The following is a 16275-nucleotide window of genomic DNA, read 5'->3' as shown; positions in this document are numbered from 1 at the left end:
AGATCCTAATAATGTCACAATTTGTCATGCAAAGAGATGGATGTAATATACCTCTGAAGAATGGGTAATACCAACTTTCTAGTGGTAAAACAAAATTGTTTCTGTTCTAGATGGTTCACAAGATATCACTTTCAAACTCTCTTTAATAGTGCACTTTTGGTACTAGTCCACAGTGTAATGGAAGAAGTCCCAGGCCCTAGACCAGTTCATGGCCTACAACAATTCTGAAGGTACTAGGGTGCATCTTGTAAATATCATTGTTGGGTAAGAATTAGTTTGGAGAAAATAAGACCCCACCAAAGTCATAGGCCAAATCCTTTTAATATTCTTAAAGGTTTGGATAATTATTTAAAAAACCTTGAATTTCCTTTTCATTTGTCTCTGTACTTCTCGATTCTGATTAAGACCAGAAACTGAAGCGCTCAAATACTATAGAGAGAGCTATTCTTACTATATTTCTGACCCAGCAGGAAAGTGTTGAAAATCTCTAAAGAAAAGCTGTTATCAAATCTCCAGCCCAAATTTACAAATTCAAGATGTTTGGAGAAAGTTCATATAAAGAATCAGAATTCTGTATGCTTAATCTTAGCGAATCTCACCACCAAACCATTTGAGGTTTATCCTTCCCTAGCAAACAAAAAATTATTCTATTTTTAAAATGTATATTATTCCCCTCTATAGACCACTGTGGCACCACAGTGGTCATTATAAGTTGTTATAAATGATGGGGATCCTTCACAATGTAAGTGCAAATAAATACATAGAAAACCTTCTGGAAATAAATCTACTGTACTTACTCATTATGCAGATTAACAAAATGTCAAGTAAAAGTTTAAGAACATAAACATATATTAGAAAGAGCAACATGCTGATTAAGTGGCTATTATATAACAAATATTTGATATCTTGTAATTATCACTAAGCAATAAAACTATGTGGGCTTGGTTTGCATTTACACTAAGGCCCCTTTAGACGCCTTAGTGTAAATTGTGTGAGAATTGGGCCCCGTATTTTTAAATTCCAACTGAATATTGGGAGATTTTTTGGAATTAAAGGGTCTCTGTTATATTTAAATGATGGTTCCCTTCTGTGAGTTATTATTTTTTATATTAATACCGGTATGAAGATCTTAAGGTGTTTTGCAAACATTAATCAAGTAATCCAGGGGTTCTCAGACTTTTGAACTGGGGGCCCCTTTTACACAGAAAGCCTCTGAGTGCAACCCCCCTTATACATTAAAAACACTTGTTTATATATTTAACACCATTATAAATCCTGGAGGCACAGCAGGGTTTGGGGTGGAGCCTGACAGCTCGTGACCCCCCATGTAATAACCTCACGACCCTCTGAGGGGTCCTGACCCCCAGTTTGAGAACCCCTGAAGTAATCCCTGTGATACCCTTATGTGGTAAGAAATAAGAAAAATATTCTACAGATAAGGAAACTGCAGCAAAGAGGTTAAGTGACTTGCCTAAGGACACAGAAGGAATTGGAGACCCAGGATTAGCAATCAGGACCTCATAGTTCCCAGACATGTAACTCAGACCACATTATGTTCTTATGCTCTCTGACCGTGTCCAGGATAGAGGTTTTGTTTGATGGGAGCCTGAGAACAGGTGGGCTAAAATACAGCTGAATATTTTGGATAATCATCAAACCACAACAAATAGAGCTGACCTAGTCCAGTGCACGATAGTTTATTACAACACATTTTCTAGTACTTTTTTCCATCTACTGTCCTCCACTCATGGAGTTTACATTACTTTATTTGAGAAACTATTACACAGTCTATGATACTTTACTGTCAAGCACTAACCATGCACTGTAGGTTCCTGTGGCTAGTCAAGCGAAGTGGTTCTCAACCTATTAACCGTTGTGGGCCGCATATGCAGCTCTGTGTGTGTTACATGGGCCATATCAACACAATACATATACTACCTGTATGGCCCTGAGGATGTCACATGGGCAGCAACTGTGTGCTGATTGGGCCGCAAGGGGCCCATGGACCTCAGATTGAGAACCACTGGTCTAGGAGCCAGCTGGCTGTGGTGTGTCAGTATCTCCCTCCTGATACCTGTGTGTATGTTTGAGGCGGGAGGAAGAGAGATAGGATGCTTTCTCTTTCCTCACTCAGGAATCCTGTGGAATGGAAGTAGGGAAAATGGCCCTCTTTGTCCCCTAAATTCAGATGTGAGAACCAGACAAGGTAGGACTAGGGGGAAGGAGGAGGGACAGGTAGAGAGAGAGAGAGAGAGAGAGAGAGAGAAAAAGAGAGTGTATGTGCGCACATGTACAGTGGGACACGTGACACTGCTCCCCAAAAAGACAATACAGGTATGTGTTTTTGGTATGGGAGAGATTGAGAAGATGTCAGGGTGTCCCTGGGAGTGAGAAGGGAAGGGTGGAGAGTACCTAAGAGAAAATCTGAGCCCTCAAACAAATCACCTATTCCCTACCAAACCCAGTAGATGGACCCTGTATGGTTTCATTAGCTGTAATTATGAAACTATTTTGGCTCCTTTTCATTCCCTCTCTTTTTTTTTTATCTCCCCCCCACCCCGAGGAATTGTAGCCTATTGCATGTAGTTTTGGGGTTTCTCAGCATTCTCCAGGCTTTCTTCCATACTCAAGGATTTTACTACTTCTGACCAGAGTACTAAACTCACTGGATAAGTTCACAAATTTGCTTTCTTGAAATGTAATACCCTGATATGGCTGCATTCTGTGAACCCATTCCCAGGGCCGGCTCCAGGCACCAGCTTATCAAGCAGGTGCTTGGGGCAGCCACTCCAGAGTGGGGTGGCACTTTCACCTATTCGGCGGCAATTCGGCGGAGGGTCCCTCACTCCCGCTGAATTGCTGCAGATTGCGGCTTTTTTTTTTTTTTTTGGGCTGCTTGGGGCGGCAAAACCCTTGGAGCCGGCCCTGCCCATTCCTTCCTATGGCTAACTCAGCTAGCTTGTGTTCCCTTGTAACAAACACCCTCTCTGTTGATAAGAGGTAGATCTAGGGAGGCTTCAGTGTTTGGTTGGAATCTGTATTGCTCAAATTAAAGGAACTTGTTTATCACACATGAGCACACAAAATCCATGTGCAGCACACTAGTGAGATGCTATGAGTGGCCCTTTTATTACATACCACTATATTGGAGAAAGCAGACTGAGGGCCTGATTCTCATCTCACTAGGCCAGTCTAAATCAGGAGCAATTCCATTTCCCTTAAAGTCAGTGTAAAACTAGTATATGCGAGACAAGACCCTGATGAGGCCTACTACGTGCTGCCCATGTTCCATGCGCTTTTTTTAGTCCATGAGTACATATCTAGTTAAATACAATTCACAAAGACTAAATGTAAAGTGTAACAAAGGCAATAAACATCAGCCTATTTTAATTAAAAACCACAAACATATGCAAAGAAATTCACTCAGTTAAAAACATAATTAAAAGAATATTAATCATGCAACAAAAGTAACACTAGACCCCCCAAACCCAAAACATCTAGTCACAAAAAAAGAAGGCAAAGTGATTTCTCAATGTTCCTCTTTCTCTCAGGTGTGGGAGAAACGTAATTGTGAAATTCTTAACTTCGGTCATCCTCTGTGAACAGTACCATAACATTATTTTAAGACAGTTTATGTTGGACAAATTCTCTCATGTTACTGGAAAAGGGAAATGGATGGCATGAACACACCATCATTTCTAGCCAGACCTTGGCTGATTTATGCTACTGTCTTCTAACTCACAGGTTCAGTATTATACTGGCACCCGCTAGCACTGCAATGGTTGAGTGTCTGGCTGTCAGCATTTCCATCATAAATTTCTCTTTTTGGAGGTTTATGACTTTGCTGTAAAATGTTGCTTGGGGCTGAATCTTGCAAGGTCATTTTAAGTTACGAGAGAGCAAACACAATAAAAAAAAAGTTGGTGGCTTCTAACACTTTTTTGTACTTACCATTTAAAAACATCTTTAGAAAAAGGCTCACTATGCAGTGTAATTTATAGTGTAGAATAGAACATTTAACTATGGTATTTATAAAAAGTACCCTAGAGCATTCATATTATTTCTGTTACAAAAGAACCCGTCTACATGACTACATCTGAAGAGCTGCTACTTTTCAACAAAAATATCCTAAGAATTTTTACTAGAGGATTTTAGGGCCAAATTTTTGTTTCATTGATTTAATGGGGAGTTTTAACATTGACATCAATGGGATCAGGATTTGACACTGTAACACGATTGATGTATCTTTCCTCTGGAGGTATGCCAGCATGCCTCAGTTTCCTCTTCTTATGTGTTGCTGGAGTAATTGCACACCAAACAACTGGTGTTTCAGATTAAAATCTCCCTTTCTAGGGTCTTGTTTGTAATTAATTTAAAACAAAAGTTATGCAACCCATCACCCCTGTATCTGGGCTCCTCAGGGCTTCACAGACATCCTTGGATCAGGACTTCCCACCAGTTTAATTCTTGGCTCCTGGCTTGCTCTCACCACACAGGGAGACCCACTTGTTCCACTCCAGAGATCCAACCACAGCCTACAGTTCTTCCCCTGGCATAAGAACAGCCCTACTGGGTCAGAGCAAAGGTCCATCTAGCCCAGTATCCTCTCTTCCAACAGTGGCCAGTGCCAGGTATTCCAGAGGGAATGAACAGAACAGGTAATCATCGAGTGATCCATCCCCTGTTGCTCATTCCCAGCTTCTGGCAAACAGAGGCTAGGGACACCATTCCTGCCCATCCTGGCTAATAGCCACTGATGGACCTATCCTTCATGAATTCATCTCGTTCTTTTTTGAACCCTGTTATGGTCTTGGTCTTCACAACATCCTCTGGCAAGGAGTGCCACAGGTTTACTGTGTGTTGTGTGAAGAAATACTTATTTTTGTTTGTTTTAAACCTGCTGCCTATTAATTTCATTTGGTTACCCCTAGTTCTTCTGTTATGAGAATTAGTAAACACTTCCTTATCTACTCTCTCTATACCAGTCATGATTTTATAGACCTCAATCATATCTCCCCTTAGCCATCTCTTTTCCAAACTGAAAAGTCCCAGTTTTATTAATTTCTCCTCATATGGAAGCCATTCCATACCCCTAATCATTTTTGTTGCCCTTTTCTGAACCTTTTCCAATTCCAATATATCTTTTTTGAGATGGGGCGACTAGATCTGCACACAGTATTCAAGATGTGGGCATACCATGGATTTATATAGAGGCAACATGATATTTTCTGTCCTATTATCTATCCCTTTCTTAATTATTCCCAGCATTCTGTTTGCTTTTTTGACTTCCACTGCACATTGAGTGGATGTTTTCAGAAAACTATCCACAATGACTCCAAGATCTCTTTCTTGAGTGGTAACAGCTAATTTAGATCCCATCATTTTATATGTACAGTTGGGATTATGCTTTCCAATGTGCATTACTTTGCATTTATCAGCAGTAAATTTAATCTGCCACTTTGTTGCCCAGTCACTCAGTCCTGAGAGAGCCCTTTGTAGCTCTTCGCATTCTGCCTGGGTCTTAACTATCTTTAGTAATTTTGTATTATCTACAAATTTTGCCACCTCATTGTTTACCCCTTTTGATCATTTATGAATATGTTGAATAGGACTGAACAGACCCCTGGGGGACACCACTATTTACCTCTCTCCATTCTGAAAACTGACCATTTATTCATACTCTTTCTTTCTGATCTTTTAACCAGTTACCAATCCATGAGATCACCTTCTCTTTTATCCTATAGCAGCTTACTTTGTGTAAGAGCCTTTGGTGAGGGACCTGCAAAGGCTTTCTGAAAATCTAAGTACACTATATCCACTGGATCCCCTTGGTCCACATGCTTCTAGACCCCCACGAAGAATTCTAGTAGATTGGTGAGGCACAATTTCTCTTTACTAAAACTATGTTGACTCTTCCTCAACAAACTACGTTCATCTATATGTATGATAATTCGTTCTTTATTATAGTTTCAACCAGTTTGCCCGGTACTGACATCAGGCTTACAGGACTGTAATTGCCAGGATCACCTCTGGAGCCCTTTTTAAAAATTGGCATCACATTAGCTATCCTCCAGTCATCTGGTACAGAAGCTGATTTAAATGATTGGTTACAGACAACAGTTAGTAGTTCTGCAATTTCACATTTGAGTTCCTTCAGAACTCTTGGGTGAATACCATCTGGTCCTGGTGACTTATTGCTGTTTAATTTATCAATTTGTTCCAAAACCTCGTTAATGATACCTCAATCTGGGACAGTTCCTCAGATCTGTCACCTAAAAAGAATGGCTCGGGTTTGGGAATCTCCCTCACATCCTCAGCCGCGAAGACAGGTGCAAAGAATTCATTTAGGTTCTCCACAATGGCCTGATCATCCTTGAGTGCTCCTTTAGCACCTCAATCATCCAGTGGCCCCACTGGTTGTTTAGCAGGATTCCTGCTTCTGATGTACTTTAAAAAAATTGCTATTACTTTTTGAGTCTTTGGCTAACTGTTCCTCAAATTCTTTTTTGGCCTTCCTAATTGTATTTTTACACTTTATTTGCCAGTGTTTATGCTCCTTTCTATTTTCCTCACTAGGATTTAACTTCCACTTTTTAAAGGATGCTTTTTTGCCTCTCACTGTTTCTTTTACTTTGTTGTTTAGCCACGATGGCTCCTTTTTGGTTCCCTTACCATATTTTTTTAAATTTGGGGTACACATTTAAGTTGAACATCTATTATGGTGTCTTTAAAAAGTTTCCACGCAGCTTGCAGAGATTTCACTTTTGGCACTGTACCCTTTAATTTCTGTTTAACTAACCTCCTCATTTTTGTGTAGTTCCCCTTTCTGAACATAAATGCTACAGTGTTGGGCCATTGTTTTTTTTTTTTTTTTTCACAGACATTAATTTTATTATTTTTATTACTACTAATACTAAGCCGGCTATATTATATCACCTCTGGGACCAGATCCTCTGCTCCGCTTAGGACTAAATCAAGAATTGCCTCTCCTCTGGTGGGTTCCAGATCCAGCTGCTCCAAGAAGCAGTCATTTAAGGTGTCAAGAAACTTTATTATCTCTGTATCCCATCCTGAGGTGACATGTACTCAGTCAATATGGGAATAATCGAAATCTGTCATTATTATTATTAAGTTTTTTTATTTTAATAGCCTCTCTAATCTTCCTGAGCACTTCACAGTCACTATCACCATCCTGGTCAGGTGGTCGGTAATATATCCATACTGTTATGTTCTTATTATTAGAGCATGGAATTTCTATCCTTAGCGATTCTATGGTACAGTTTGATTCATTTATGATTTTTACTTCATTTGATTCTACGCTTTATTTCACATTAGTGCCACTCCCCCAGCAGCACGACCTGTTCTGTCCTTCCGATATATTTTGTACCCTTCTATTACTGTATCCCATTGATTATCCTCATTCCACCAAGTTTCTGTGATGCCTATTATATCAATATCCTCATTTAATTCAAGGCCCTCTAGTTCATCCATTTTATTATTTAGACTCCTAGCATTGGTATATAAGCACTTTAAAAACTTGTCTCCTTTTAGCTGTCTGCCATTACACAATGTAATTGAATGGGACTCTTTTTTATTTGACTGTTTGTGATCAGACCTTGTCTGTATTTCATCACTTTCCATCCTCTCGTCCTCACTAGGATATAATGTCATTAGGCAATGTGTCCTTCTGCAGGCTGCTGGAGAGTGACCCACATCAGCTATTTCCTAGACCTTGCTTTCCCTCCAACTGAGCCTAAAGCACCTGAGTAGTTTCCAGGTCTGGCTGGAAATTACCAGCATTTCTTCTTTTGAAAGGGTTGCATTTCCAAGAGTGCTGCATGCAAAGAATCTGTGCCCTATTACAGTCCCAGAGTGCCTGTGTGACTGGATTTTTAAAGAGCGATATTTTATGACTAATAGCAGCATTTATAGTTACACATTTTGACTTCAGAATAGTCTGATTTCATACTATCGGGCAAAACCTGCCCCTTTCGCCCTATGTGCAAAAGGCTCTCTGACAGGAAAATGGTATGGCTGAACCATGCAAAGAGGCTGCAAAAGTGGTAATGAATGTAGGGCCAGGGACTTGGAAGAGATAACCTCATTCCACAGAGTTTTCCAACATGCAGCTATGTTACTCAGAATCCTCGCTCATATATTTGTTAGGGCTTGAACTGAACATAAGAACAGCCTTACTGGATCAGACCAATGGTCCTCTTAGCCCAGTATCCTGTCTGATACTGGCCAGTGCCAGATGGTTTGGAGGGAATGAACAGAACAGGGCAATTCTGAGTGATCCATTCCCTGTCATCCAGTCCCGGCTTCTGGCAGTTGGAGATTTAGGGACACAAGAATCATGGAGTTACATCTTGGCTAATAGACAGTGATGGACCTGCCTTCCATGGATTTATCTAGTTCTTTGTTAAACCCAGTTATACTTCTGACCTTCACAATGTCCCATCACAATGAGCATGAAAGATCGTATCTGTGTTGTGTGAAGTACTTCCTTTTGTTTGCTTTAAACTTGCTGCCTATTCATTTCATCGGGTGATCCCTAGTTCTGGTGTTTATCCCTAGTAATAACACTTCCCTATTCACTTTCTGCATACCACTCATGATTTTGCCCCTCTATCATATGCCCCTTTAGCCATCTCTTTTCTAAGCTGAACAGTTCCAGTCTTTTTAATCTCTTCACATATGGAACCAGTTCCATACCCCAAAATATTTTTGTTGCCCTTCTCTGCACCTTTTCCAATTCTAATATATTCTTTTTTGAGATGAGGGAACCAAAACCGCACGCAGTATCCAAGGTGTGGACACACCATGAATATATATAGTCCTATTATGATATTTTCTGTTTTATTATTTATTCCTTTTCTATCTACCATAGGCATTAGGAGACAATTTTTAACAGCATATTGGATAGTGATCTAGGTGCATTTGGGGGATTTTCGTTCTCCTCTAAGGCATCACATTACTGGCCACTATCAGAGGCAAAATACTGCATTTGACAGACCATTCTTCTGATTCAATATAGGAAATCTTCTGTTCCTATAATGCACATTAGCATCCAAGATAATGTCTGACTTGTTCAAATAATCATATAGCTTCATTTCAACTGCCTTCACTTAAATGTTTCAAATATAGAAGTGCTTCCCTTGGTCAAGAGGAGCATCCTCAAGCTAACTTGATCTTCTCTATTCCCCTCCTCAACTGACACCCTCTGTTTGCCTCCAATGTGGTATCATCTTTTTTTGAGCCTTTAGGTGCCCTTTGGGTCATGCTTTCATGCTTTCCTCCACAACCATCAGGGTTAGAAATTTACAGTGGGGATAACGAGGAGAAGAAAGGCACAGGGGGCACCACAATGGCTTAAAGCCACTCCCCCAGACAGGGATAATCCTCCAGCTAAATCAGCTTTACAGAGCAGTACAAAGCAGCCTTAATGAAGGAGTACTGCAGAGCAGTACAAAGCAGCCTTAATGGAGGCAAAGGTGAGGGTCATCGATTCTCCATATAAATACTGCTGATATTGCCTCACAGTCACACACACCTACTGTGTGTGCTCACACTATAGATGTACTAGCCTGCACCCCCCACCATGCTTCTAGGCAACCATAGAGCGCCTCATCTATATAGAGTGACACACACACTGTACAAAGAAACGGAATAGTGCCTTGTTACAAGAGAAATATCATGTCATTAAAGATGGGATTGTAAATTCTAGTGCCCAAGGGCAAAGTGAAGCTTCAGCATTCAATTGTGGCTCCGAGAAATCCTGGCTTCATTCAAGTCAATGAGAATTTTGTCATGAACTTCAATGGAGCCAGGATTTTACCCTTCCTGTTGTTGTGTGCTTAAATACACGACCTTCGTCTTGCATTAACACTGGATTTAAGAAAAATGTTATCAGTTAAATACATTTCCATGAACACAGCCAACATTTACAATGCAATGTTTATCATCCGATAATGCTGAGCTGCGTGTAGTGAGTTCAGAGAGTCAAGTTAATATTGTTAACATAGATGGTGCGTAAAGAATGGTGTGTCATCTTTTACACTGATCGGTTTGTCTTTTACCATTTGAATTCAGACAGTAATACCGTAACATTTCCTTGAATATGATGATCTGGTATATCAAGGACAAAGGTAACATTACAATGCCAGTTATCTTGCAAGCTGCCTCATTATCACACAGTAACCCCACTTTACTCAATAGTATTATGGTACTGGGAGAAGTGTCATGACATACCAAGATATAGTGTATTCCAGGGAAATTTATAAGATAACTTAGTCATAATTTTGCTTGCTGTTCAAAAGAACAGTCACATGAATGTTCTGTAAACCAGAGTGATGTTTGCTTTTCTTTTGAAGCAGGAGACATTTATTTACAGTGTAACTGGATATATAAGTTGCTCCTTCTTCCACTTACTTCTTCTATCCCCTTCTATATACAGATCCCATTCTTTACTATTATTACTTTTTAAACAAACCTACTACGTTTAACAGTGTTTCTAGCTGAGGGAGCTTTCTATAAGTATTTCCTTATAGTTAACATGAAAATATTTCCTTCTCTCATGACAATGACATAAGGTCTACTCTATTCTGTCTAAAACATCATACTAGCCAAGGTTTCTTAAATGTAAATCTTTCTCCTGACCTCCTCTCAGGAGCTTGGAATCCTTCGGGATTTCAAGCAACTTGTGTTTCTCTAGATACACTTCCTCTCATCTGCTCTTCCTGCTGATAAATGTACCTTTCTTTGTTAGAACGGCTTTGCTAAATCTCTAAATGCATCCAGCTGTAGGACATTTATTATTATCTAAACTTGATAATGCATGGACAGTTCACTATTGCTAGAGATTTTATTTCTATATACAAAAGTGTAATGTAACTAATATTTGGACCAATGGGATGAACGCCTATTTGCATTGGTATTCTTCAGTTCTGTGAAAAGTGCAGACACTCAATCTGATCAAGATGCTGTTTCCTGATTGTTCTGCATATTCCATAGCTATGAGGCTTCCGAGCTACTGAGGAAACAGCATTTGCAAAAAGCCAAAGCCAAAAAAACCCCAAACCAACCCCTCCCAGAATAAATCAAATAGACCACGGGTTTCACCTGGCAAAGCCGACTCCTCTGCTGACTCCATTAGCATCTCTTAATATTCTGGTGGAAATGACATGTCCGAAGGGTTTCAGCATATTCTCCAGTTCCTGCTCATCCATGGAAATGGGTAAGTTTGAGATGTATAAATTAGTTGGGTCTTGCTCTTGTTGCTATGATAAAAGAAAAGAAACAGCCTCAATTAAACTCAGTACTTTAACAGAACAGCTTGTGGCTCCCGAGATCCAAAAATGGCGGGTGCTCCAAATAATACAGAGCCAAGAAATTATAACAGGGCTAGAAGCATAGCTCGGCAAGCTATTCAGAGCTGACAATATATTTGTCAAATATAGCCCATTAAGGCCTCAACCCTGCAAATTTTCATGCATGTGCTTATCTCTCCATCCATGAGTAGTTCCATTTAACTCAATGGGACTGCTCATGTGCAGGCCGTTACTCTCATGCACAAGTGTTTTTTCAGAACTGTGGCCTGAATTAGGAAGTTGACTGAACAGAACATGATTTCCACATATGTGTTCACTGCTCAAAAATATTCCGCAAATGTTGTATGCAGAGACATATATTCCAGCCTGAAGACTGTTTGTAACTTGGTCACTATGAGTGAGCTTGGCTGAAAATGGAGAATGTTTTTCTGGAAATTTTCCAACAAGCTCTAACAAGGATTTTTGCTTTGAACGTTTGATAGTTGCAATTCGAACTTCAAGCTTTTTTGACTAATAGGTCACATGGTGTATGTTTTATTCCTTGATTGGATGAGCATAATTCTTAGAATGGGTTAGAATGTGAATACCCAAGAATTCAAATTTGAAAATCACTTTCTAGTAATACTCCAAACTATTAGTTTAAAATGGCAGTTTTGGCAAACATTCCTGCTGGTAACTTGTTTGCTAGAATATTCTCAGGAAGGGGATACAAAACATGGGTGCAGCAAAAGCATTAAAAACTTTGAACAAATGCCCTGTCTACACACAAACTTGCACCTGTTTAATTAAACAAGTTTAGTTAAACCCTTGCAAACACCTGTATGGACACACTTATTTTGGTTTACACGCAGCTTATTTTTAGCTTAAATCTGTTTCCAATTGACTTAGGGCTTGTCTACACCTAAAACACTACAGTGGCACAGCTGCACAACTGTAGTGCTTCCTACGCTGATGGGAGGGATTCTCCTGTTGGTGTAGATAACCCATCTCCCTGAGTGGGAGGTTGATGAAAGAATTCTTCTGTCAACCTAGTGCTAGGAGGTAATTCAATATAGTTACTCCTCTCAGGGGGTGTAGATTCTTCTGATGTAAATTCCCAGTGTAGACCAGACCTTAGGCTAACTCAAAATAAGCCTGGTTTAAACTAACATCAGAATGTCCATGCAGCCTTTTGCATCAGTTTAGCTAAATTGGCTTTAAAAATCACACCTTCAGTTAACCCAGTGCAACTCGGATCGTGGACAAGCACAAACAATCCCATGCATTTGCCCAACTCCAGGAAGATACGTGAATAGAGTGAAAACTCAAGGACCCTGTTTCTCCACTTCCTTGAACCTCATTCACCGCTCTATAAAGTGAACACCATCACTGTGAGGGAGTAGAGAATTCTGATTTTGCAGCAGTTTACACCCACTGTACAAAGGTATAAATGACTACAAAAGGTGCAACCCTGTAGAGAATCAGGGCCAAAGACTTATGAAAGTTCCAAGGCAAGAGAAACCTCCCACTACAGCAATTCAAGAGGGCATATCTCTGCCATACACATGTAGCTGATTTTTGCCTTTAATGTATGGAAGATGAACATCAAGTTATAAATTCAGACGTACCCCATTCCATTTCACTATAAATAGCTCATAATAAACCTGGCATACAGTAAATATGTGGAACCAGAAATACAATAGGGAAACAGAATTATACTATGCCTAATAATAATACCAAATAAGCAACCAAGTTATCTTTTACTAGTTAAACACTTCAGGAATTCTATTAAAATATAAATTATATTACATACACAAACACACATATACAGTTTATATTCACATGTGCACATGCAAACACACATACATCACAAATGTAACGGTGCTCGACATGCTAAATTGCAGTGACGTGTGCATTGTTGCCAACTCTCACAATTTTATCAAGAGTCTCGCAATATTGGTGATTTTCTTAAAGCCCCAGCTCCCTGGAATAGGTCAATGTGGGAGAGTCACAGCTTACCTTTAAAAAAAAAAAAAAAGGAAAGAGAAGGGGTGGTTCTATTTATGCAAACTTGAACACATGAACCCTAAAGGCTCAAAAACCTGAAGAACATTTCTTATTTTTTAAAATCTCCTGAAGTTATCCAGCCTCATACTTTTTTGAGGTCTGATTCACGAATGCTTGGCATTGGCAATGCTACATGTGGTAAATGGCACATTACCTCCTCATCTAAGTCCTATCCATAATGCGTCTCACCTAGAACTACCTGCAATAGTCCACACCTCAGAGTAGTTTGAAAGAAGTGCCATTTTATAAAGTGGAAATAGTAATAAAAAAACCCCAGAAAACACCCTCAAGTTACTATTATAGTAAAATGTGTATAGATGAGTGACCATATTTGGGGGAGAAGGGAATAAAGCCCCAAATGGGCAAAGCGTTGAAAAGTAAACTGATCTCGAAAAAGGAAAAAAAAATAAAAACAACAAAACACAAACACCTCCCACCCTCTCCTTCCTTTTACGCCTTCCCTCACACCCCATCCCTTTTTACAACTGAGAAAGCTTTTCCCTCCACAGTAACAAATACATTTTTGCTTACATTGCATTTCAAAACTGAATTGGGAACAAGGGGCTGGCATTGTTACAACGTCAGCAATGTGAAGACAAATCATGTGATCAATTCTGAGAATATAAACCTGGCTAATATTTAGAGGGGAAGAAAAAGAGAGGAGGTCGGGAACAAGGAAGGCATGATGAGTTTAAAAAATTAGATTAACATTTTTAAAAGCTCTTTCCCTTTTCAGCACTTTTGCACTTTTTTCTGTGTGTCTATTGTGAAGTGTTATTTTGCTTTGTTATTTTGCTGTAGCTGAAGGGAGAGGGAAGATTAGGAAGTGTCTTTATTTTGAAAATGCTGAGCAGGGGAGTCAATTAAAGCAGAGGCATCACAGAACTCAATCAGAGTAAAGGTTTGCAATTTCACAGGCAGTGTTATTCAGAAATAATCAGACTATTATGCAAACCTCTGCCTTTTGATTGGTTAACTGTTTGGTTTAATCAACCAATCAGTGTACTGAGATCAGGCCTGCTGACAGCAATTCCGGGCCCCAGAGTAGAACAGTCAATGGGCGCAGAGCTGGACCAACAATGGCGGCTGTGCACACATGCACGCACAAGCCTTGCCCGCGGTCTGCCTGACATTTGGGCAGTGCTGCGCCAGCAAGCTGCTGCTGGCTGTGCCGTTGGTGCCCAGCAAACTGCCAGTTGCGCTGCTGGGCCTGTTCTTCCAGCACGGCCAGCGCTTCCACATGCCCGCCCTGCTGCCTCTGCCGCCACCAGTGCCACCCCGTGCGCGCACCTAGGAGCTCTGCAGCCCGCCCGGAGCTCCCAGCCACCACCACAGCTACCACGGCAGCGGTTGGGGGCCCCCCGGCCGTTTTAAATCACCCGGACCTCTGGGCAATTGCCCCCTTTTCCCCCCGCCCCATCAGCAGGCATGACAGGGATCAACATATTTTACCATTATTTAGAAATAAACACACAGTGATAGTGCAAATCAGACCTATACCCAGAATGCAGAGGATGGAATAACAGAGAAAATACAGTTATGCATCACTAACTATACAGCATCCCTCATTCTCACTGAGACAATTCTATTTCAATAGAATATTAAAGTATGAGATTTTGTTTTGACTATTGAGTCTTCTTTATACCTGTAGCAAAAATAAAAAGTTTAAAAAAAATAAAAATTGCAGCCAACATGTTCCATACCACAGAGTTTATCTTCCAGTTCCTTTTCTAGAGTAGGAAGCACTGATCCTTGTAGCAGATACCGATTAAATACAAAAAAACCAGGAGTACTTGTGGCACCTTAAAGACTAACAAATTTATTTAAGCATGAGCTTTCGTGAGCTACAGCTCACTTCTTCGGATAATACCCATAGACATTTTAGCTAAATTTTAAGTGTGAATGAATTCCCACCTGAAAGTTTGCTCTATGACCATTATTTACCTATGACACCTTTTATCAGTATGATAAACAGAAGCAGTAAATAGATATATTAAATCATAAAGGGCTAAATTAGGCTGCCCACTCTACCCTCAAGTGATTTACACTGTTTTGGATAGAAAGGAAAATAATTCCACATTATATTTTCTCCGCACAAATACAATATTTTCTTCTCTTGATGGGAAGAGATGACTTCAAAGAGATTTTGGTCTACTCAGGAGTCCTGTGAATTAATTCTCTCTATTAACAATCCGTCATAACTCCCGGGAGCAATTTGCAAAGGGGAGTTAACCACTGACTACTAGTTAAGAGGAGTTTCACTTTACATCTTCCAAATTGACTTTAGAATCTCTGTGAACACATTGTGATACCTAGTTTTGTGTCACTCTTCAAAGTCCTCTTTACACAGGCATAGTCATATACAAGTTATCTTGTCCTTGAATAATTAGATACTGTACTACCACTTACATCACACTATCGATACTGATCAATATAAGTTACAGATTGCCTTTAGAACCACTGTAACCTCATCCCAGGGCCGGCTCCAGACCCCAGCGCGCGAAAGCGCCGCGCGGCGGGCGGCACCAGGGGGGCAGAGGCGCGGGGGGGGCCGGGGCCTGCACACACCCACCGGGAGGGGTCCGGGGGGGAGCCCTGGACACCTGACCGCCGCAGGCAAGGCGCGGGGCGCTCTCCTCCAGGGCCAGTGGACCTCCCCGCAGCGTGACTGCGGGGCGGGGTGCGCGGTCGTCGCGCGCTCCGCCGGCGCGCGCCGGACCAGCGAACCAGCTGCCGCGAGCCCAGCCCGAGCCAGCCCGCGCGACGCGGACCCTTGCCAGTCCGGCCGCCGGGCTGTGCCGCTGCTCTCGCCGCCGCGCATGACCTGGGCGGGCGGCGGCGATGCTCCCCTGCCTCATCCAGAACATTTTAGACACTAGTCACTTCAAATGATTCAAAA

The 16275-nt window shown here is 40.9% G+C and overlaps 1 protein-coding gene across 15 annotated transcripts in view; it reads right to left on the bottom strand.

Annotated features, from left to right (window-relative positions):
* Nucleotides 1-16275, bottom strand: part of RBMS3 (RNA binding motif single stranded interacting protein 3) — a 904530-nt gene that overhangs the window by 177498 nt on the left and 710757 nt on the right. For all 15 annotated transcript variants that reach the window (XM_039527080.1, XM_039527079.1, XM_039527082.1 and 12 more), the window contains one exon: nt 11122-11279. In XM_039527080.1, coding sequence (XP_039383014.1) covers nt 11122-11279 — 158 coding nt within the window. The remainder of the gene's footprint in view (nt 1-11121; nt 11280-16275) is intronic.

Source organism: Mauremys reevesii, linkage group 2 (assembly GCF_016161935.1).
Source record: "Mauremys reevesii isolate NIE-2019 linkage group 2, ASM1616193v1, whole genome shotgun sequence".
Lineage (NCBI taxonomy): Eukaryota > Metazoa > Chordata > Testudines > Geoemydidae > Mauremys > Mauremys reevesii.
Note: the sequence above shows the minus strand (reverse complement) of the source record. Positions and strands in the feature narration are given on the sequence as shown.